At 40.8% G+C, this 24,180-nt stretch overlaps 2 protein-coding genes across 2 annotated transcripts in view; one reads left to right on the top strand and one right to left on the bottom strand.

Moving 5' to 3' along the window:
* Positions 1–20,775, top strand: part of Gnmt (Glycine N-methyltransferase) — a 148,013-nt gene extending 127,238 nt beyond the window's left edge. Inside the window, exon 4 of the mRNA XM_017634978.1 lies at positions 20,329–20,775. Within this exon, the coding sequence (XP_017490467.1) occupies positions 20,329–20,592 (264 nt within the window). The 3' untranslated portion in view covers positions 20,593–20,775. The remainder of the gene's footprint in view (positions 1–20,328) is intronic.
* On the bottom strand, positions 1,481–5,057 carry LOC108378663 (uncharacterized). Its single transcript, XM_017634971.1, has 2 exons — positions 4,133–5,057; positions 1,481–4,099 (listed from the first exon to the last, which is right to left on the bottom strand). Exons 1-2 carry the CDS (start codon positions 4,793–4,795, stop codon positions 3,008–3,010), a joined length of 1,755 nt encoding a protein of 584 aa, XP_017490460.1. The 5' UTR covers positions 4,796–5,057; the 3' UTR covers positions 1,481–3,007.
* Positions 20,776–24,180: the final 3,405 nt, after the last annotated feature.

The raw sequence follows: 24,180 nt of genomic DNA on the forward strand, positions 1-24,180 counted from the left end.
AGAGCCAGCCGTGGTGGTGGACTTACTCGTGAGCGGTGCCATATGCAAAAGAAACATAACCTACGAAGGGTCTATGGCGTTTCAAACCTGCAGCTTCCCTCTCAGACCCTGAGTAAAGCCGATTTACGTTGCCATGAAAGACATTTAAATAAGCTGATAGTTCAGCCATACGCGCAAGTCAAGCCAAAGCTGTTAATCGGACTCGACCACTGCCACCTTGGTTTGCCGTCAACCACAATGTAGCTAGACAAGTGTGGGCCGTTCGCCGCGAATACTGAGTTGGGATGGGTTGTGTTTGGACCAACAACCAACTCTTATCCGATATTGCCATCATGTTTATTCGTTAACTGCCACACTGACCTGTCTCTACACAATGTGGTTGCCGAATACTTCGAGACGGAAATCTTTGGGGTTCGAGCTGCACCTGCCATCGAGAATGAGGATGATATTCATGCTCGCGAAGTCTTGAGGTCTACTATATGCCGCGTTGAAGGAAGATACCAGACTGATCTGCTCTGGAAGCGTCCCGACGCACAGCTACAAGGACATGGTACTTGCCTCACTTCGCCGTTAGCAATCCCAACAATCCAGACAAGCTACGAATGGTGTTCGACACGTCTGCTGAGGTGGACGGTGTGTCCCTCAATTCAAAGCTCATGAAGGGTCCACAGGAATATGGGCCCTTACCTTCTATACTCTTCCACCTTCGTGAAGGAGCAATAGGCGTGTGTGGTGACATCAAAGAGATGTTCCACCAGGTGCTGGTTCAACGTGAGGCAATAGTGATGCCCCCAGACAACCCGAGGTGTATGAGATGCGCGTAATGACCTTTGGAGCAGCATGTTCTCCTTGCGCTACCAACTATGTGAAGACGATCAACGCGTTAGAGTATTGCAACAAAGTCAGTGGTGCTGCCCGAGCCGTGAAATCGATACTGGACTACCCTTATGTCGATAGCTTCGACACAGAGGAAGAAGCAGATGACATCACGAAACAAGTCCGAGCAATACACAAGATGGCCAGTTTCGATCTATGCAATTTCGCGTCAAACTCGTCAAGAGTGTCAGTAGCCCTTGCCGGTGACGGAGCTACCCGTCAAATAGCCAACAAGGAAGGAGTACTGGTGTACAGAGTTCTCGGTTTGTTTTGGCAGGCATCGACCGACACCTTTGGATTTAAACTGAAGTTCAGCAACGTAGACTCCAACGTATTGAACGGAGTCCGCCGTCCGACGATGCGGAAACTACTCAGCGTGGTCATGTCAATCTTCGACCCGCTGGGATTTCTGAACATTTTTATAGTGAGCACTAAGATCCTCAAGTGTGGAAGCATGACATCCGGAGGGATGAACCATTGCCAAAAAACGTAAACGCCGCTTGGGAAGGATGGCGTAAGCAACTGCCAACGGTCGCCGAATATGTCGTTCCTCGGTACTATTTTCGAAACGGCAAACCTAAAGCATGTCTTCGTCGACGCTAGCGAGGATGCCTTTGCTGCGGTGGCCTACTGGAGGTCAACCAATGCCGTCGGTGAGGTGGAAGTCGCATTTATCTGCGCAAAAACCAAATACGCGCCGATGAAGTCATTGACGGTGCCTCGATTGTAGCTTCAGTCAGGCGTGCTGGGTACGCGTTTGATGAGCTGCGTCCGGGAGGAGCACTCCTTTGACATTGATGACTGCATCATTTGGAGTGACTCCAAAACAGTAATCGAGTGGCTTCTCAGTGAACATAGGCGCTATAAGCCATTTGTGCAGCATCGGATCTCCGCGATATTAGCCGCAACTTCTATCGCAAATGGGATATGGCTAACTACCGAGGACAATATCTCCGATGAGGCCACTCGAGCTAATAACTTTGTCGACTTCAGCTCATCTGCACGTTGGTCCGAAAAGAGCAGGCTTGGCCGGGAGAGGGCTTCAAATACAATCATCATGAGGAAGCTGTCAAGGAACTTCGCCCTAAATTCGCCCTTGCGATCGTAAGTTTTACAATTTTAGATTACAACCGATTTTCTTCATTCAGCAAACTGCTGAGGACGACAGCATGCTCCTAAGATTCATTGACATTTGCCGCCGCCAGACGGATGCTATGGGCTGACAGCCAAAGAAGTCGAGACTGCTAAGCTTTGTTTGTGCCGTCTTGTTCAGCGTGGTGAATACGCCGAGGAGTTTCAGTGGATCAAAAGCGGGCAGGACTTACCACGCACCAGTTCGCTTATTCAAATTTCGCCTTATATTGACGAAGATGGTGTTCTTCGTGTACGAGGACGCGTAGATGCTGCCAGCTGCCTCCCAATATGAACGAGACGACCAACCTTACTGCCCCCAAGGCATGATTTCACAAATATGGTCACCATGCACTATCACATCAAAATGCATAATCAAAATCTGGAAGCCACTATTTGCGAGATACGTCGCAGTTACTGGGTACCACGCCTCAGAAGTTTGCTGCGCAGTGTAATCGCCAAATGCACCCTATGCCGCCTAAAGAAAATCCACGCCGTTCCACCATTGATGGGTCCGATTCCAATTGAAAGGCTAACTCCCCATATCAGGCCGTTCAGCTATACGGGCCTTGATTACTTTGGACCGATTTTTCGCGCCGTCAGGGCCGTACATTTGGAGTTGGCCCATGACCTCAGCACTGACTCATGTATAGTCGCAATGCGAAACTTTATAAATCGTCGCGGCGTTCCCGTACGTATGAGGTCCGACAATGGGAAGAACTTCGTCGGTGCTGTATTGGAAGCAAAGCACTTCAGTCAGTGAAGTATTCGATTGCGATCGCCTGCAGAGTGAGCTATCGCAATGGGGCGTAGAGTGGATTTTTAACTCGCTTTTCTACCCGGCAGAGGGGGGCGCTTGGGAACGGTTGTTGCAGTGTGTCAAGAGGGTTGGTTGGTTGGTTGCAGTGCTTCCTGGTCGCTGCCTGGGATACAATCAGCGCAGTATTGCGCCATTTTGATGCACTTCTCGCGGGGGATAAATATCTTGTCTATGCACTTCCTATGTTGCTAGGTCGAACCATTTCCACTGTCTAATGAATCTGCCGATTTCGCTAATGGTAGCTCCTGATAGGTCGGTTAGTTCTGCTACTAGATGTTTTCCTAACGTCTTGTGTCTAATGTTCGAAAGGCCTGGACATTCACACAGTAAATGCTGGACACTTTCTTCGCTATCTTCTAGTTGACAGCTGCGGCAAATCATATTATGGGGTAGACCTATTTTTGCCGCATGTTTGCCTATGGGCCAGTGGCCCGTGATGGTTGCTAAAATTCTAAATACCTCTGGCCTTGACCTGCTTAGCAGGTCCAAGGTTTTCGCCCTATTATAGTCAGGCCATAGTTTTCTCGCTATCTTGCAAGTCTGTATATCTGACCACCTGCGTCTAGCCAGTTCAAGGAAATGCGTAGTAATCTCTCTTTGGACTACTCCAAGAGGGCAACCCAATGCCACTGCCTGGGATTCATCCAAACCGGCTCCTGCCTTCGCCAACTCATCCGCCTTCTCATTGCCTTCTATGTTCCTATGTCCGGGAACCCAGACAAGAGAGACGGTATTTGACTGAGACACTGAGCGCAATATTACTTTGCATTCCCCAACTAGCTTGGATTTGGTAACCGGTGACGCTATTGCCAATAGCGCCGCCTGGCTGTCAGAGTATATTGTTGCTTTACCGCTGTGTCCAACTCTATTGCCTAGGATTTTGCAGGCTTCTAGGATCCCTAGGACTTCCGCTTGGAAGATGCTTGTATTATTTCCCAACCGTAGAGACAGAGCCACGCCGAGTTCCTTGGAGTAGACACCTGCTCCCACACCGCAATCCATCTTGGATCCATTGGTGTATAGAGAGATCTTCTCTCGGTAGGCCACTCGGTCTCTTCTCCAGTCCCTTCTGGATGGGAATAGCACTTGCACGTTACAGCTGAAGTCCAAATTGCCTACGATATAATCTGTCGTCCTATTTAATTGCATTTGATTTATGATCAACCCATGTCCGAAGTGTCTAGTCCTCCAAAGGCCCGACTCTCTGAGTCTGACCGCCGATTTCATAGCCACTTCTTTCAGGTGGAGATCAATAGGAATTAAATTGAGGATGGCGTTTAAAGCTTCTGCCGGGCAGGATCTTAGTGCGCCTGTTACTCCTGCGCTTGCTGCCCTTTGTATGCTTCTTAGCTTGCTGACATTATATTGTCTGCTTAGGCCGGGCCACCAAACTAAGGCGCCGTATGTTAGAATTGGTCTTATGATCGCGGTATACATCCACATCACAAGTTTAGGATTTAGTCCCCAGTTTCTACTGAAGATTCTCTGACAAGTGTAGTATGCTATGTAGGCCTTCTGTCTACGGAATTCGACATTGGCTTTCCAGTTAAGTTTGTTATCCAGCACGACTCCAAGATACTTTGCGCTGGGGGTCAATGAGAGCGCCTTGCCGTCTAGCGATGGTAGCTTGAATTGTGGTAGTTTGTGTCTGTTTGTAAATAGGATAAGTTCTGTCTTGGCTGGGTTCACATTTAGGCCGCTTCTCGTAGCCCAGGCATGCAGCCTTCCCAGGGTTCCTTCAAGGATTTCGCTAACGGTAGAGAGGAATGGACCTGTGGCTGCTATTACAACATCATCCGTATACGCCACAACTTTGACTCCCCCTCTATTGAGTTCTAGCAATATACCGTTCAGGGCTATCACCCATAGCAGTGGTGAGAGCACTCCGCCCTGTGGAGTGCCCCTGTTCACATGATGTATAATAGAGCTAGCCCCATTTGTTGCCTGAATGATTCTATTGACTAGCATCGATCGTATCCATCTACAAACACTGTCGTCAACACCAATATCTATCAAAGAGTCTATGATGGTGTCAACGTCAATGTTATTAAATGCGCCCTCGATGTCAAGAAATGCCGCCAGAGTATATTGTTTAAAGTGCAACGATCTTTCTATTAGGCTCACCAGTTCATGTAAAGCAGATTCAGTGGATCTGCCTTTGATGTATGCATGTTGTGCTGTTGAGAGTGTCGCTTCACCTAACAGCGATCTTATGTAAATGTCGAGAAGCCTTTCCATTGTTTTGAGCACAAAGGAGGTAAGGGCTTAGGGGTCTAAAATCTTTTGCTATTTCGAGGTTTTTCCTTCCTGGCTTGGGTATGAACACGACTTTTACCCTTCTCCAGCTTTTCAGGAATGTAGCACAAGGTGATAGTAGCCTTAAAAATAGTCTCAAGTAACGGTGCCATCTCTTCCTTCACTCTCTGGAGCATTGCTGGGATTACGCCATCTGGTCCAGGGGATTTGAAGGGAGAGAAGCTGTTAATAGCGTAGATAATCTTTTCCCTGCTCACGATCGAGTTCAACAGTATACTGCTAGTTGAACCAGGTTCAATTGACCTTGATGTGGGTGGATGTCGAATACATCCCGGGAAATGGACCTTGACTAACGTGTTTAGAGAATCACTAGCTGTGTTCGTCCACACCCCGTTTTCTCCTTTAATGAGTGTGATATTTGTGTGTTCTTTGGATAGGATTTTGCAGAGCCTGGCTGAGTCTTTAGAGTTCTCTATAGAAGAGCAGTAAGATTGCCAGGATTTAGTTTTAGATTTTCTCAATTCCTTTTTATAAGATCTTATGGCGCTTTTATAAGGCGCCCAGTTTTTAGTTCTAAAGCAATCACTGAAGATTTTCCTTATTTTGTCTCTTTGGGCTCTGAGATCCCCATTCCACCAGGGTGGGGATTTCTTTCTTGCTGTACTAACTGGAGTTGATCTTTCAAAGGCTTTCTTCATAACCTCTTCTAGTTTATTTACTCTATTATCAAGATCCTCAACTGTAGTGACAGTTGTATTTAGTGGGAGCTTACTTAGTTTACGCTTAAGTGTGTTACTATATCTTTCCCAATTTGTCCTGTGGGGGTTCCTGTATTTCGAGGGGGTGTTGGAAATTCCGTGCAGATTAAAGAGGATCAGACGGTGATCAGACATTGAAGGCCTATCAGATACTCTCCACTCTTCTACAGACACGCTGTCGTTCTCTGACAACAGGGTTAGATCCAGCACCTCCTCCCATCCAGGAAACCGGTTTGAACTCGGGAATATGAATGTGGGTGTATTACCTCTACCTTAACCATTGTTGTATCTGATGTGCTGAAATTAGATCAAAGGAATGCATTTATACCGTTCTTCATAAGAATACACGCCCGCGGTTTACCCACCTCGCTCTTATAGTAGAGTTTATAATTATTTATGTTTAGTCCCATGACTGTATCGTGCTTGACCCAGGGCTCTTAAATTAGGCTAATGTCTATATCCTCCTCACTGAGAAGGACAACTAGATTATCTGTAGCACATTTGGAGTGCTGCAGATTTATTTGGGCTACTTTAAGTTTCCGGTTCAGGGTCATCTATCAACTTCACACCCATGAGAAGCTCACCAGCTCCATCAACCCCGGGATCTTCTTCTACCGGGCTAACCTCTCCGAGGAATACCCGCACTCTAGCCTTACGGATACCGAAGCAGAGTCGATAGTCAGCCTTCTCTACGGCGTCCAGTGATTCTGCGCAAATAGCTAGCAGAATGGGCTTATTTGTAGGCCTTCTTGGCTCTTCAACCTTTATAAGCTCCCATTCCTCGATCGCCGGTATGTCTTTATTATGTAGCTTAAGACACCGCAGCAACTTTTCGCCTGGTTCACCCATCGGAGGCAGCCAAATGCGCGCACGTGGTCTCCTTGGAATGTCCTTAGCTGGATTCAGCTTGAGCTTCAAGCCGACAAAAGTGTCGCTGATCTTAGCGACGCATCCAGCAAGGAAATCCAGGGAGAACTGGCTCGCGCACTTGACTACCCGGTATCCCCGTAGGGATTCCGACGAGTCGAACTCTGGGTGAGGACCTTCGGGGTTGTCGAGTACGTAGTTCATTACGAGGCTCGACAGCCTCACATCAATCTCCACCCATTTTTGCTGCACTGCCAGCGGTGTCTTGCTATTTTCATCTATTATCGCCGCCTGTAGGTGATCTCTGGCGACGTCACTAAAATAGCGATGCTTCGCGGGTGCGGCGGACTCCGCATCACCTCCTTGCTTAGCCTTCTTTGCAATGGCCCCTTGGCCGCCTTCATTATGAGAGCGGTTCCGTTTCTTTGCTTCGGTTGGCTCGATTGTGGCTGCACGACCTTTCTGTAACTTTTCGTACTCTTCCACTATTTGCATGTATTTTGCCTTGTCTTCCTCGTCACGCTCATGTACCGTACCGGCCGCTGCATTTTTGTCAATTTTATTTAACATATACAGCGCCTTCTGGTACATCTGTCTCATGACCACGCCCGAGGGTTTCCTTTTCTTAGAGGCGGGATTGCTGCCTGCAACGGCCGCCGATTTGCTGGTTGTTGGTTGCTCGTCCGGAGTACTACGGCAGGCACTACCGGTGCTATTTTTGACTATTTGCAGAGTGGTGATACTTTGTCTGGCATCTTCCACCCTGCTGGTTTCTGGCGCTTGTACAACTGGGGTACTATGGCTGGCGCCACCAGGAGTACTTGCAACCATCTTACCTCTCTTTGGGGATTTGAGGAGCTGCTCCTCCTCTGACAGCGTTACGTCGTCCCCTTCTTCGTTGGTACGCTGTTCATGTTGCTGTTTTTGGTTTGTTTGTTGTTTGTTTTTTGTTTGTTCTTCCATATGTGGTCCCACGAGTAGTCCGGAAAGGGTTAGTCGCTCGTCCGCAGAGCCGGGATGCGTAGAGAAGGCACTTCTTACAACCGACCTTGCCCGGGCATCGGAGGGGACCGTACGCGACCAGCCATTTTTTACTACCCGCTGGCCATTCATCCATCGGCACGGTTGCCTACACACCTTGGCTTGGGTAGTGTTGGTACGGTAATCCTGCCATTTCCACCTCCAGCAATAAAAACAACACTCCAGCTTGGATTGTTAAGGAATATTGCCGAAGGCTTCAATACCAGGCTTCCCTCTTAGTTCATGGAGGCATGATACAATTCACACTGTGAATTATACCATGACACCATTTAAGCCCCCTCGCCACGGCAAGACGACCAACGCTGAGGAGGGTCAAGAGGGTACTACGACACACTTTGAAGAAAACGTCGCCCCGGGAGCACACGCTGAACTGTTTCCTCATCGAGGCGGAAAATATAGCGAATTCTCGGCCGCTGACGCACTTGCCCATCGATGCCAACCATGAGCAGCCGCTGGCTCCTAATGACTTCGTTCTAGGTGAAGCCAACACACCGCAAACTCCGATTGCCAACGAAGTTCTGGAGAAGACGTGCCTTCTGCGATAACAGTGGCGTCTGGCCCGACAACTAAGGGACCATTTTTGGAAACGATGGATAGCGGAATACCTTCCCACATTGACATGCCGGGTTAAGTGGTGCCAGAGGGCAAAACCTCTGCAGATAGCTGACCTCGTCTTTATATGCGATCCCAATGTACCTCGCCGGGAATGGTGCCGAGGTAAGTTGGAACGCTTGTATGCGGGAGCAGATGGTGAGGTCAGACGAGCTGACGTACTTACTTCCGGTGGATAGAAGCGACGCGCCGTCTCCAAATTGGCTGTTCTGGATGTCGAAGGTAGTGAATCGGGCTGATTCACGGGGGTAGGGATGTTGGGAACTCCTGCCTTTAACATAATTTCAATTTCATGTACTTCATTTTTGTATTCCATTTTCATATATTCCATTTCGATTTTCTCATTTATATTTCAAATACTTTACATACATACATATGTTACTCTCATTTATTAGAGATACACATGTACACATGTTTGTTACTGAGTATCATCTATGTATCCCATGTATTTAATTTGCCGCTAACTCTTTGCATGCACGTATGTATATGTATGTCCTCGCAATAGATACGGTCAATGCAGTATTGTCTATTTCGTTTGGTTTTTCTGTTCGTATACATATGTACATGCAAGTAGGCAAAGCATTGGAGTTGTTTGTCGCGGAGTTCTGCCATTGTAAATATGTATGCACAAATTAATGTTAGGTTTTTGTGTACATACATACCGCAATGTGTCTTTCGCTCATTTACCGCTGCCATAATTTGGTTGATCTGCTGGCGCAAGTCAATCTCAAAGTCAGTCGTCAACCAAAGGAATCGAGTAAAGGAAACACTGCGGTAAGTAACTCCTAAAGTATTGTCAATTATATTTTTGTAAAAAGACTTTACATTTTTAGAAATAAACCAAGTAATACGTCATTGGACTAAATTTGTGTATGCGCCTTTTTTCTGACAACGTTACTTGCGTTAAATTCGCAAGCGGGTTGACGACAATACATATTTCATTCACCTTATTCCCTTAATTAAAGTGAATTCGATTTTTTAAATATGTGGCAACCCTTCTACGTGTCATTTAGAGGTAAAGTATTTTCAAATCTAGTTANTTTTCTGACAACGTTACTTGCGTTAAATTCGCAAGCGGGTTGACGACAATACATATTTCATTCACCTTATTCCCTTAATTAAAGTGAATTCGATTTTTTAAATATGTGGCAACCCTTCTACGTGTCATTTAGAGGTAAAGTATTTTCAAATCTAGTTAAGTTGATACCCATATTGTAATATCTAATTCATTTAACTTATTAAATAATTTTAATGAAATTTGTAACAGATGGAAACGCTTTTCAAAAATACAAAAAACTTTATTGCACATCTACAGGCCAAGCACTGCCATTTGACACCTCACTTTTGAAAATAGAACGAACTATACCTATGCCAAGCCACAAAAAACAAAATTTTCAACTTCAAACTGCATTTACAGTGAAAAAATGAAACTGATCCAAAAACCAATGGCATTTTTGAATTTAGCGTCCTCAATTTTAGTAAGAAGCGAATTTTCATTTAAATCCGTCCACAATTCTATTTTTGCCCACATATTATATGGAAGGGCAGCACTGTGGGCCTTCGCATTTTAACTTGTGCCCTGGTGAACTATATATGCAGGGTGTCCCAGAACTCAACCTCAATCCGAAACGGGGTGACAAGATTGATTGGAAACATCATGAGAAAAAAATAAAAAAAAGCTATCCCATGCAGTTTGAAAATGATGGGCATTTAAGAAAAACCTAGAAATTTGGTCAAACTGTAACCATTTTTCGGTTATTGTGGTTAATTTTTATTATTTTTGTTCATTTAAACTTTGAAACCTTAACCCTAAATAACATTTCTAGAACCTAAGTCAAAAATAATGACACAATTGTCCCAATTTTTCTAGAACTAAGACTATTTGTTACACTATGAATTTAAAATTTTTATAATTTGTCGACTTTGATAGGCCCTCCTTTAAAAAAATGTACTAAAGTGCCTTGGCAAGTGCCATTAAAAGTTCGCGCATTTAATCTTCTTCTTCTTCTCTTCTTTTTTGGCGCTGTAACCGCCTAAGCGATTTTGGCCGAGTTCAGCAAAGCACGCCAGTCGTTTCCCCTCTACGCCAATTGGAAACGCCAAGTGAAGCCAAGTCCTTCTCCACCTGATCTTTCCATCGCAGTGGGCGCCTCCCTCTTCCTGTGCTACCACCTGCGGATTCCGAGTTGAGTACTTTCAGAGCTAGAGCGTCGGTGTCCATTCGAACGACATGTCCAAGCCAGCGCGCTGCAGCGGAGCCGCTGTATTTTAATTCGCTGTACCATATCCATGTCGTTGTAAAGCTCACAGCTTATCGTTCCATCGTCTGCGGTACTCGCCGTCGCCAACGCGTAAAGGCCCGTAAATCTTCCGCAAAATCTTTCTCTCAAACACTCCAAAAGCCGCCTCATCGGTTGTTGCCATTGTCCATGCTTCTGCGCCATATACCAGCACGGGCGTAATGAGTGACTTATAGAGCGCGGTTTTCGTACGTAGAGAGAGGACTTTTCTCCTGAATTGCCTACTCAGTCCAAAGTAGCACTTGTTGGCAAGAGTGATTCTGCGTTGGATTTCAATGCTGACATTATTATCGGTGTTATTGCTGGTTCCCAAGTAAACAAAATTCTCTACTTTCTCGAAATTGTAACTGTCAACAGCGACGTGGGTGCCAAGGCGCGAAGTGCTGACTGTTTGTTTGATGACAGAAGATGCTTCGTCTTGTCCTCGTTTTCCACCAGACCCATTCGCTTTGCTTCCCTATCCAACTTGGAAAAGGCAGAACAGCCTTCGCGGCTTTTATTACCGATGATGTCGATGTAATCGCGTATTTAATCAGGATTGTAAAATGGTACAATACTTGTTAGTTTCATACTAAAAAAACGAGTAAAAAAATAAAAACCTCAAGTAACCTGATTTTTGCTATCCCGTTTTACTCAGTACAAATGTTTTTTATTCGCACAAGCTCTTGGTAGGTTCTTAATTTTTACGGCAAAGTAATGAGAGAGATGGATAGTGGACATGTTTGCCCTGAGGGAGCGAGACAGATAGTGACGCCACTTTTACCAAAGCCAACAAAAGTAAGTAAATTTAATAAAATAATGACAAATCTTGACCTAGTTTAATTTAGGTTTATTAGAATAAAAGTCAGATAGGGAGATAACATTTTTTATTACAATAAATGTTCAAATTGTTTACCATCAGCCTCAATACACGCCCTAAATCTTCTTAAAAAAGATCTACTTATTAGCCGGGCATATCCTCGAGAGTGGATGTCCTCAGCAGCTTGAGAAATTAGTTCACGCAGCTCGGCTATGCTCTCAATAGGCTTTGAATAAACTTTTTCTTTGAGAACGCCCCAATAAAAAAACAGGGGATTTTAATCTGGGGAGCGGGCTGGCCACGAGATAGTGCCTGAACGTCCAATCCACCTTCCCGGATATTCCTGGTCAAGGAAATCTCTTACTTGCACTGCGTAATGCGCTGGGCAGCCATCTTGTTGATACCACATGTGGCGACGATCTGGTAGTGGTATGTCCTCTAACAATGTTGGTAAATTTTCTCGTAAAAAATGTAGGTAATTCGTGCCATTCAAGTTCTCAGGCAGATCTAAATGCCCAATAATTTTACCAATAGGTTTACTTTAAAGCGATATCTGTCTTCTCGCATTAAATGTGGATTCGCCACATGCCACTCGTGAAAATTGTGTAAGTTTATGTAAATAACTTTTTTAAATGTAGATTCATCTGACCAGAGAATTTTTTGGATGAATTGGGGATTTTCATTATGCGTCTGTAGCATTGTTCTACAAAATGAAATCCTTTCAGGATAATCTCGAGGAAGAAGTCTTTGAACTCGTTGTACGTGAAACGGGTGCATTTCGGCTCTTTGTAAAGTACGATGTGCTGTGCTTTTGGGTATTCCCGTTCTTTCTTCAATTCCACGAACGGAAATACTTGGGTCATTTGCGACCTCTTGCAACACTTCTTCCTCGTAAGGAAAGCGAGCTCTACCTCCAGCCCGTATTTGATTCGGGAAATGGCCGCCCTCTGTGAGTAAACGGTGCACATTAACAATCACGCGGTGATCCGGATAGCGCTCTAAATTTGGATATCTTTCCCGATAAAGTCTAGCGGCGGCACTTGCGTTGCATCTGCATTCTCCATAAATGAGGTGCATGTTCGCAAATTCTTGTGAAGGTGGCGCGTAGGCATGGTAGATAACAAGGATGCCAACACAAAAGTCCAATTCCAAAAGAGAGAAGCCAAAGTTGCCGGTATGTAATCAACAAGTCCAATTCACAAAAATCCAAGTACAAAAAGTCAAAGTTGTCAGTACTAAATCAACACAAGCGAATGAGCGAAACGTACTAACTGCAGTGTTGCCGTTACAGCGTCAGACTGGTAGCGTAGCCATTTGCTTGGTATGGCGACTGTCTCTGTTTCATTCGCATGCGANCCAAAGTTGCCGGTATGTAATCAACAAGTCCAATTCACAAAAATCCAAGTACAAAAAGTCAAAGTTGTCAGTACTAAATCAACACAAGCGAATGAGCGAAACGTACTAACTGCAGTGTTGCCGTTACAGCGTCAGACTGGTAGCGTAGCCATTTGCTTGGTATGGCGACTGTCTCTGTTTCATTCGCATGCGATTAAACGACGCATCTCCGTCTCACTGCGTGGCGTCACTATCTGTCTCGCTCGCTTACGGCAAACATGTCCACTATCCATATCTCTCAACATTTGAACTGAGTAAAATGGGTTAGCAAAAATCGGGTTACTTAAGGTTTTTATTTTTTTACTCGTTTTTTTTTTTAGTATGAAACTAACAAGTGTTGTACCATTTTACGATCCTGATTAAGTGCGCGAACTCTTAATGGCACTTGCAAAATACTTTAGTACATTGTTTTTAAAGTAGGGCCTTTCAAAGTCGACAAATTATACAAATTTTAAATTCACAGTTTAACAAATAGTCTTAATTCTAGAAAACTTGGGGCAATTGTGTCATTATTTTTAACTTAGGTTCTAGAAATGTTATTTAGGGTTAAGGTCCCAAAGTTTAAATGAACAAAAATAATAAAAATTAACCAAAATAACCGAAAAATGGTTACAGTTTGACCAAATTTATAGGTTTTGCTTAAATGCCCATAATTTTCAAACTGCATGGGATAGATTATTTTTCTGATTTTTCTCATGATGGTTACATTAATCCTGTCACCCCGTTTCGGCTTGAAGTTGAGTTCTGGGTCACCCTGTATATACTAAAATGTATGATAAAAATAATGAAATTGTATGAAAAAAATAATAAGCGAATAAAATTATTGAATTTCATCCACTTACTGTATTGACTAAGGATTTCTGCTAATTTTCGCCATTTTTAATACTTTTATAGCTAAGAGTGATACAGACAAGATGGCGGGATGTTTTGGAAAATACTGCGGAACAAAAACTGCTTCACAAAATAATGCATGATCTGTCAAACAGTCACTTTACGCACCTATTTACAGTTTTCACACCTTTTCACAAAGGGGGCATTCCCATAAAAGCCTCTTAAACTTACGAGCTTTACACAGTTTTAGACCTTACGCAGTAAAAAATTTGCGCCAAATATGCAAGGAAAGCTTAACGTCGAAAAGCTGTCATCACAACAGACAGCCAATGCAATCGCCACTGGACTCTCACACCTGCTCTCTGAGAACACCCTTCAACAAGCCGACATATGCGAGCAGTGCAACTACATTTCCCGCTCATTAAGTACCGCCGCCGAAGAAGTAGTCGGATTTCAGCAAGCCCGAAAGAACAACTAGTACGATGAGGAGTATCAGGAAGCTACAGGGGAAAAAAATGCCGCCTACAGGGCCACGCTACGTTCGGGAAGACCTTGAAATGCTGGTAGACAGGAAGAATGCCCGAAAATTTTACCAGAGAGCTAGCTAGGCGACTTACGAAAGGTTTTAAGACCAGGGCATACTCCTGTAAGAACAACAATGGCGATCTAGATACCGATGTTCAGAACGTACTTAAATTATGGAGGACACACCTTTCCACCCTACTGAATGGTAGCACGGAAAGTGGTGGAGAAGAAGAACCGGAGCCCACAGTCTATGACGACGTAGTCAATGTTCCTCCGCCTGACTATGACGAGGTATAAATAGCAATAACGCGGCAGAAAAACAACAAAGTTTATGGAGCTGACAGCCTGCCAGCTGAGCTATTCAAGTACGGTGGCCAGGAGTTTATAAGGTGCATGCATCAACTCTTTTGCAGAACATTGTCAGATAAAAGCATGCCTGACGATGTGCTCTGCCCAATCCACAGGAAAGACGACCACGCCATTCGCGCCAACTACCGCAGGATCAGCCTCCCGAGCATAGGTTACAAGTCTTATCGAGCGTGTTGTGTGAAAGACTGAAGTCCACCGTCAGTGAACTTATTGTGCCTTATCAGTGTGGCTTTAGGCCTGGAAAATCCACCATATACCAGGTATTCACAATACGCCAAATCCTGGAAAAGCCCTGCGAGAAAAGGATCGACACTCGCCACTTATTTGTCGACTTTAAAACAGATTTCGACAGCACCTAAAGGAGTTGCCTATACGCCGCTATATGTGAATTTGGCATCCCAGCCAAACTGATACGGCTGTCTTAAATGACGTTGAGCAATACTACCAGCTCCGTACGACCTCTCCAAGCCGTTCGCCGTCAAACGGGGTTTCAGACAGGGCGACTCCCTTTCATGTGACTTCTTTTTTCTGATGTTGGAGAAGATTATAAGAGCTGAAGAACTGAACTTCTCAGGAACAATTTACTACAAGAGCGTGCGATTTCTGGGTTATGGCGATGACATCGACATCATCGGGAACAAAAACGCGAAGTCTGTTCTGCCTTTTCCAAGTTGGATAAGGAATAAAAGCGAATGGGTCTGGTGATAAATGAGGACAAGACGAAGTATCTCCTGTTATCAAACAAACAAAGTCAGCATATTCGCGCATTGGCACTCACGCCACTGTTGGCAGTAGTATTTAATTTAGAGAAAGTAGAGAATTTCGTTTACTTGGGAACCAGCATTAACACCGATAATAATGTCAGCATTGAAATCCAACGCAGAATCACTCTTGCCAACAAGTGCTACTTTGGACTGAGTAGGCAATTCAGGAGTACAGGAAGTCACTCACCTTGCCTGTGCTGGTATATGGCGCAGAAGCATGGACAATGACAACATCCGATGAGGCGGCTGTTGGAGTATTCGAAAGAAAGATTTTTCGGAAAATTTACGGGCTTTTACGCATTGGTGACAACGACATGCACATAGTGCAGCGAATTAAAATACAGCGGGTCCGCTGGCTTGGCTTGTCGTTCAAATGGACACCGATGCTCCAGCTCTAAAAGTATTCAACTCGGAACCCGCTGGTTGTAGCAGAGGAAGAGGGAAGACCCCACTGCAATGGAAAGGCCAAGTGGAGAAGGACTTGGCTTCACTTGCCATTTCCAAATGTCGTCAGTTGGCACAGAAAAAAAACGACCGGCGTGCTTTGTTGGACTCGGGAAAAATCGCTTAGGCGGTTAAAGCGCGAAATAAGAAGAAGAAGAATAAAGACTTTACGAGCTTAAGGGAATCCCCTAAATATGTAGGTATGACACTCAGTACGCCAATAATACAATAAACGAGTAGATATATACTAGGCTTGGAGAACTTTTGAACTAAAGAGCGAATGGGCCAGCTCTAATTATAAAATTCTAAAATTAATTGAACTAGATCATTAGTTCGTTCATTAAAGTGAACTAAACTTTTCTGTGCCAACCAGGGGCGCACCCGGGAATATATTTAGAGATATATCACCAGAAAATACTGAAAATTCGCTTCAGATAGTATGCTCTCTAAAATACATTTATGCAAGTTTTATGTACAGTATGTATGTAATAAATAAATATGCATGTTTCATAAATTGCACTTTATTTAAATAAAATTATCAAAGAACTCAAACGTTTTTAACCGACTTCAAAAAAGGGGGATGTTATCAATTCGTAGGAATATTTTTTCTATTTTTATGTATTATGCTACCGCATAACTTTGGACCACGTGAACCGATTTCAATAATTCTTTTTTTTTATCGAGTACTCCAAGCGTCGTCCCGTAATTTTGTTAGGTCCGATCATTGGATCATGAAAACATTAACGGTATTCTTAAATTTGTATATGAGAATTGAACTAGAATGAGTTAAAACAAAACACCCTTTTGTCGCTTTATCGTTTATTTTCCAAAACAATTGTTTCAACACGCGCGTGGTGTCATCTTCAGTTGCTGATATTCAACTAGAAAGTTCTAGAAACACAGGATGTGCTAAACTTTCAAAAGTAATACAAAATTTTAAAAAGCAATTTTAATGTTCATTTTCCTCGATTTCTAGTTTACGATAGAGATGGTAATTTTTCACGACCGCCTCATTTTTTTTAATATTTCGAATGCCGAAAAAATTAACAGAACTTGTATTTTTATTATGTAGCTAATTTTGGTGGAACGAATTCGAAGTTGGCAAATTAAGTCTTCGAATCCTTGTTAAGTACATACGTATCAGTAGAAAACTCTTTAAGGCAGCAAAGTGTAAAAACAACAGTAAGTGAGTATGCACTGCATATTTTTAGGACAATGTTTTCATTCGTAGTTAAACTTAAATTCATATAAAATGACGCACAACAAATGGAAATTTTCTTCAATCAAAATTTCTTAAATCAGTTTGCAGCTCTCAAGAAAAAAATTCTCGTATATTTATTTCTTCAATATAAATATATAATAATAAAAAATAAATAAAATAAATAAAATATTTCTTGTGATTTTTCTTGAGAGCTGGATTCTAAGCTTTAAGATTCAGTTTGTATTTGAGGTTATTAGCTTTAGGAGGGTTTGAACCCCAAAACCCACCCCTTGTGTGCCCTAATGGTGCCAACACCCCAATAAAAATGGAATTGTAATCAGGGTTGCCACTTTGGTAAATTGTTACCAAAATTGGTAGAAAAAATTTGGGTTGGTAAAAAGGTAAATTTTTTCTCATTTTGGTAGATTTTTGATGAACTTTCCGTTCCCGATTTATTATACGTAATTATCTTTATAATAAATGTATATCGATATATGGCGAACATATCGCGCTCCATTCAAAACTAATTTTACTGGAATTTTGATTGCCTAAATATTTTGAATGATTATTTAAATATAAAGAAAAAATGGACAGGTACATATGTAATTACGCCTTATGATTGTTCACAAAATAAAAATAAATCAACGCCATTTTTTATTTATGGAAAAAAAATAAAAATAAAACTAACGGGAATTTGAAGCAGCACATTGTTGGCTATACTCAAATAGTATTTGCTTTAAAACTCCATACCTTAAATTGTTCTAAAAAATTCGAAATTTAGACGAAATGTTTTGGAATTTTTGTATATGTTGTATATAGTTTGAATCCCCGATTTTTTTTAGATTTAGTTATAGCAATAAAAATATAGCAATAAAAAAATTTTACTCGAAAAATATTGCGAACATTACATAAAAAATCACTTTTTTAAGTCACAGTATTTGTCTATAACAACTCGAGTTGAAATTTTTCAAATAATGAAGTTTCATTGTTGCCTTTGGTTTCATCACTTCCGCTTTTGGTTGAAGGAAACTGAGAATATGCCAACAAATAATATAATTCAAATACCGTATAACTAGTTAAATAAAAAGTCCTTAAAAACAATTTCAATTCTTATTGGAATAACTAAAAAAAAACAAAAAAAAACTATAGTTTCAATTAAAATAAATAAAAAAATAACAAAACTATGGTTTTTGTTAAAATAAGTATAAAAAAAGTTATTGGTAGATATTTCCCAGATTTGGTAGATTTTTTTCAAGTGGATGGTAAATATTTTTTTTCGTCAGTGGCAGCCCTGATTGTAATTTTAACACATATGACATCTCGTTTTTTGTTGTAAGGGCATAAAGAAAGGCATTTTAATCACAGTATATACAGTAATAAACCTTTTTGCAGTTTTTCACCATTTGGTCCCCGAGGCGTACTTTTGGGTTGTGTGCAGCGTTTTCGTTTTGCGCGCACGGCAACACTTACTGTAGGGAATTTCGCTTCATGATTAGAAAAAGTTCATTTGGAGGATAAAATATACATTATTAAATTTTCTAATTAGAAATTAGTTAAGCTCGAAAATTAGGATAATCATTTTATATGTAAACCTATTATTAGACAAATCAGTTGTAGGTTAGGTTAGAAATTGAACAATAATTTCACTTAATTTTATTCATTTTGCTGATTTAATTTTTATTATTAATTTTCAATTTTAATTCTTTTAATACATGAAATTATCGGTATGATTAATAAAATATGATACTTTTATTTACTCAAGGGCGTGAAAATATCTTGAAAACACCGCATCAATTACTGTTTTTGAGCTTGTAGTTTGAGTATTTCTATTCGTAAATATTCTTTAATTTATTTTTACTTTTAGGAATATAATCTATGGTTCTAGTTCATCTATCGCTAGGTTTACATTAAAGTCATGAATACATATAACATATCAACCTTTGTTTGCAAAATGGGAAGCTAAATTCATTTGTTCGGCATTTCCTCGTGCTCTCGTCTTCTCTTTGTACAATCTTTGAACTTACAGGTTTTTACACGAACCTGCGGAAGTTACAGGAAAAATGATCCCGTACTCCAAAATCATGTAAATGAGAGCGATTTTTGGAGAGTTGTGTACAGAATGAAGTTGCAAGATTTCACCCGATGCTTTTTTTGTTCCCGTACTTTTTGCTGTTACTCACGCTTTATACTCTCACCTCAGAGAATGATTCTGTTGTAAGACATTTTTACAGGATTTTGCACGGAACCTATTAGATCATCCATACATATGTATATATACATATATTCATGTATGTTCATGTAAGTTCTCAACGGTCCCTGTTAAAATAATTTTTTTTTTCAATTCAATTTTTCATTTTTTTTCAATAGACTACTAAACTTATGCCTAAAACCATGCTACGAATATCAAAACCACTTACAACAAATGAGTTCGTGCATGTGTATGTACACACAAACTTAAGTATGTATCCATATACATAGGTACAAAGCCGCATGCATGCGCGGAGTTTTATAATTGGAAGTAATAAGCATTTGTACTGCATTTCCTCTTACTCTGCATATGCCTAAATATATGCAACCATTTGAAGTAGCAAGTAAACATAGGGTGCTTCTAAGGAAATTAAAAAATTTCTGCCGCAATACACAATTTGGAAATTTGGAAACAACCGTGCCACTGGCGCATTGCGTAGTTCCTTTCTTTTCCGCTGCAGCGTTTGTGCATTTGTAGGCGCAGTGCTACAAAAGGAAATGCATGCATAAGGTTGCAAATTCGCAGGGTGCACTTGATGATTTTTTTGTCATTCCGTTATTCGAAAAAATATCTTTGGTGATGCATTTCCGAACGTTCTTTTTTGCAGTTCCCAAACATTTTTTAAGATGCATTTCTGTACGTTTTTTTGCAATTTGCTTCGAAATTTTCTGCTGGACTATGCGTTACAGCTTGGAAAATTTTACCCCTACCGAAACCAAAGATGTATACACATCAAAAGTCTTTCGGTTTTAACAAACACCACGCATTTACTTGTATAAAGTAGGAAAAATATGACTATATTTTTATCCACAAGTGGTATTTCGATATAATTTGTGCTTTTTTTTACAAAATTGTATCTAAAATGTACACAACTAATACGTATTTCTTTATTGTTTTGACAACATTGTCTAATGTAAACGCGCTATTAAGTCGCAGCAGTTGCAAACTGCTTAGCGTTGAAAATAGTCAAACAATAGGTTTTGACCCTGTTCGAAATACAAAATAAGTTTTTTACGGTTTTTCATTTAACTTTTGCATATTAAACCTCTTCATATTATAACTGTTAATACGTTTTGCTTATTTAATTTCAGACAAGACATACAGCTGACATTAAAACATCAGTGCTTTTCTACTGCGGAAAACCTGCTATGGTCACAATGGACTACCAGATTGTAGCAAACAATCTAAGCAGCGACTTTCGCCTATCTTACTACCCACATTCTCTCAAGGATTTTACTAAGATGTTGAGAGAAATTTTTGGAGAAAAATCAAAGCACAAATTATATGGCGACTTCAAAGAAATAGATGTTGAGAAGAGACAAGCATTTTACATACATTTTATTGAGAAACAGTAACTGACTGTAAAATAATGTATTGAAATATATATTTTGAGTTTAAATAATACATAATTTTACTCTAATATGGAAAGGCTCTCCAACTAATTTTCCTTCAAAAACGAGCTTTATACAAACGTGTTGCCGCGACCGCAAACTGTATGTACAAAAATCTCAAGAAATAAAATAAAGCAAGCAAGCAAACAAAATAAAACAAGAAGTATAGGTTCGGGCGAAACCGAACTTTATATACCCGGCGCATTTATTAAATATACACCCCTATTCCGCAACTCTTTCGTATTCGGATTTCGTTACGAATCGAAGAAATGGTATGCTGCAATCAGAATCGTATTTTCGAAATTCGTAACAATGGCATGCCCAAAAACGAACGAGCTTTTTTGCGTAATTTTGTACGAAAACTATTCTGAGTCGGAAGCGAGACAAAAGATGTAAATCGATGTGTGTTTGCAGGAAATATTAGTGGTGTTCTTTTGAACAGATAAATATGCCTTTCCCATATACGTATATTTTGATCAACTACTTTATATGAACAAACAAAAAAGAATGTTTGAGGCTCCTTCTTGAGAAACTTGGGTCCGGTTTAATTATTGTACAATGATTTTTAGTTCTTGGGTCCAAGCGAATAACTTTCACATGCACGTGTAATCAAAGGATTACACTCAAATTTAAAACAAATGTTTCAAATTTCCGAGCATTAGTAGTATGGATGCAAATTTTTGGGAGTAACATCGATACATCGATGTTTCGAAGCAACGGAAAAATTAAAATCGATGCTAAAATACATTGCCAGAAAAACATCGATATATCGATGGTTTCCGATGATACAAACTTTGTTAGCATGTAATCACATTAAGAGGAAAATATAATATATTTCAATTCAAACTTTCTGTAATTCAATTAGAACAAGTAAGAAAGTTTAAGTAAATAATAACATTAAATAACATTAAATACCCGGCGCAAGTATTAAATATATGATTTCCACCTTTCCGAGAGCTACTGCTACATGGTAAACCGGGGTGTATCAATTTTGAGTTAATTAGCGTCCTTAAATTTCGAAATATTGAAGTTTCAAGTATTTCTGAAATTTACCGTTATATGAAAAGGGGCCTCAATTTTAGTCCGATTTCAATAATTTTCAACGTTTTGCTTTTATGTGGCAAGCACAATACACATACCGAGTTTGGTACAAATTGGTAGAACGGTTACCGAGATACATATATGTGATCATAAGTGGGCGGTGCCACGCTCATTTTTCAAAATTTTATCAGAAACGTATTTCTTGGTAAAGAATTGTTGCAAGCATAAATTTTGAATAAATTAGCTTTAATATTTACTGATTTATCGAAGATTTCGTATATCCAAACTACCATTATATGGGATGTGGGTGTGGTTATTGTCCGATTTTAAAAATTTTCAGCCATTGTGATGCTGTAGCAAGGCTAACAACTGTGCCAAGTTTGGAAGAAATGGCTACAGGTGTTACCAAGATATATACATGTAACCATAAGTGAGTGAATAATCTTCAGTAGTTACTAAAATATCGCAGTTTTCGTATTTCTGAAAATTACCGTTATATGGGAGGTAGGCGTGGTTATTGTCCGATTTTGCCTATTTTCAATGCCATCCGTCCTACGTCCTAAAGAAGTGCACGTACCAAGTTTCGTTAAGATATCTAAATTTTTACTCGAGTTAGCGTATGCACAGAAGGACGGACGGACAGACAGTCACCGCTTAATCGATTTCTCTTTTCATTCTGATCATTTATGTGCACATTTGTCTATATCTATCTCGATTCGTTTTGTCTGTTACAAACAACCGTTATGTGAATAAAGTTATAATACCCTTGTATTTATTTACCATTCCTTTACCCTTCCTATAAATAGAATAGAAATGCATGCCGTGGAAAGTTCGCTGAGCCTAAAATTCTAACGCCCAATTTCCTTGAAATTTCAACGGGATCCCGGTTCTTTTTTAATGACTACTCAAGTAGCACAAAAGTCAAAAAAACACCAAAATATTTTGTGTATTTTCTGCATCGCCGTGATATACATTTTCAATATAAAAAATATGCCATTTCTAAGCGCAGTTTTTGAACAGTTTATTTCGATTCAGTGTAAAGGTTATACCGCTTTTTCGTGCATTATTTACACCTACCGTAAATTTTTTTTACTGATTTTCGGCATATATATTATGCCAGTGGTATACAAGTTTTCGTATTGGTATTGGCTCAAATCATACACCATAAAGGTAAAGAATTTACATCATATTCTAGCATAAATATATCTTCATGAGTGTGAAGAGTACAAAAGGATCCGGGGAATAAAATTTACTACTAATCGCACAGCGTTGCCACAGACAAATTTTTTTTCCTACCAAACCATAACCAACTAAAACCTACCAAACATTTTTTTGAGTTTTAATATTTGTTTTCAATGTCAAATTTTTTAAAAACATAGCTAACATACCATTTAGTAAAACTAAAACACAACTAGATTAATAAAAACAAATTAACTGCGTATAACGATTCATTTTACTGTACAGACTTATCCATGGGTACATATGTCTCTTTACACATATATACATATCGTCACTAGATACGAATAAAGACGGGAGCTCAAAATTTGAAAAAGAGGCGTAAAAAAATTCGGCGAACAAAGACTCTTAACATAGGTGACGGCCAATAAAGCCGCGTTAACCTCTTTGACAGCGAAGAAAGGCCCATAAACTTATATCCGCGGTCAACTATATTTTCGAGTGCAACAGTATTCGCCAGAACTCCCCAAAGAATTTTTCCGAGCTCTTTATTCGTGTCTAGTGACGATATTATTATTATCACAACGAAGATACCCGCGCTGAGACCTAAGAAGATATATTGTGCTAAATCAAAATTGTAATCACTCCAACCTTATGCTATTTAAAAAGCTCAGCACTTTGGATGAGGCCATGTTCCAAATTTTAGATGGAGAAGACAATCGTTCTCCAAGGTGTATCAATCTACGATTCATGCTTCGTGGACAGGCACATAGAATATACTCTGGGGTTTCTTTCACCAGTCTCTACAGAAAGATCCATTTAATTAAAACCGTACGTTAATTTGCAGTGTGCTGTCAGATTGCCAGTAAGAGTTCTAAGTTCAAGGTGTCTTTTGAAGTTCCTGCTGGAAAGATTTTTGCATATCCTTGATTGTCTTATTCCCTTTGACTTCCTCCAGTGGCAGCAATTTGAGATTATTCCCAGCTAGCTCCTAAGTAGGTCTGCAGTGTATCCTTTAGATGTACCACAGAAAGGCTAGGGACCATGCAAACGCATTTGGGCTTCACGCTTTGCGAGACAGTCAGCCCTTTCGTTGCCTTCAAACCCTTCATGCGTGACGCTATTGTGGGCTCGCAGGTGGTTCAAGAGTTTGCAAGCCTTGATGCCGTTTTAAAAGTCTCTAAGGCCTTTAACGCTGCCTCAATGTCCGACGTAATATTTATCCTGGCCTCATTTGCCTTCTACGATGACATTCGCGAACACAGACTTCGATTGGGAAGACTTCCGCCTGAAATATGGTGAGCGAGACAGTAACATTGAAAAGTACGGGATCGG

Source organism: Rhagoletis zephyria, unplaced genomic scaffold (genome assembly GCF_001687245.7).
Source record: "Rhagoletis zephyria isolate East Lansing unplaced genomic scaffold, Rhagoletis_zephyria_1.1 Rzeph_scaffold_00118, whole genome shotgun sequence".
NCBI classification, from domain to species: domain Eukaryota; kingdom Metazoa; phylum Arthropoda; class Insecta; order Diptera; family Tephritidae; genus Rhagoletis; species Rhagoletis zephyria.

Coding starts and splice junctions, on each gene's coding strand:
- LOC108378663 (XM_017634971.1), bottom strand. CDS start 4,795: ATGCTAGTCAATAGAATCATTCAGGCAACAAATGGGGCTAGCTCTATT. Junction 4,100..4,132: donor GCGCAGGAGTAACAGGCGCA/CTAAGATCCTGC, acceptor GCTTTAAACGCC/ATCCTCAATTTAATTCCTAT.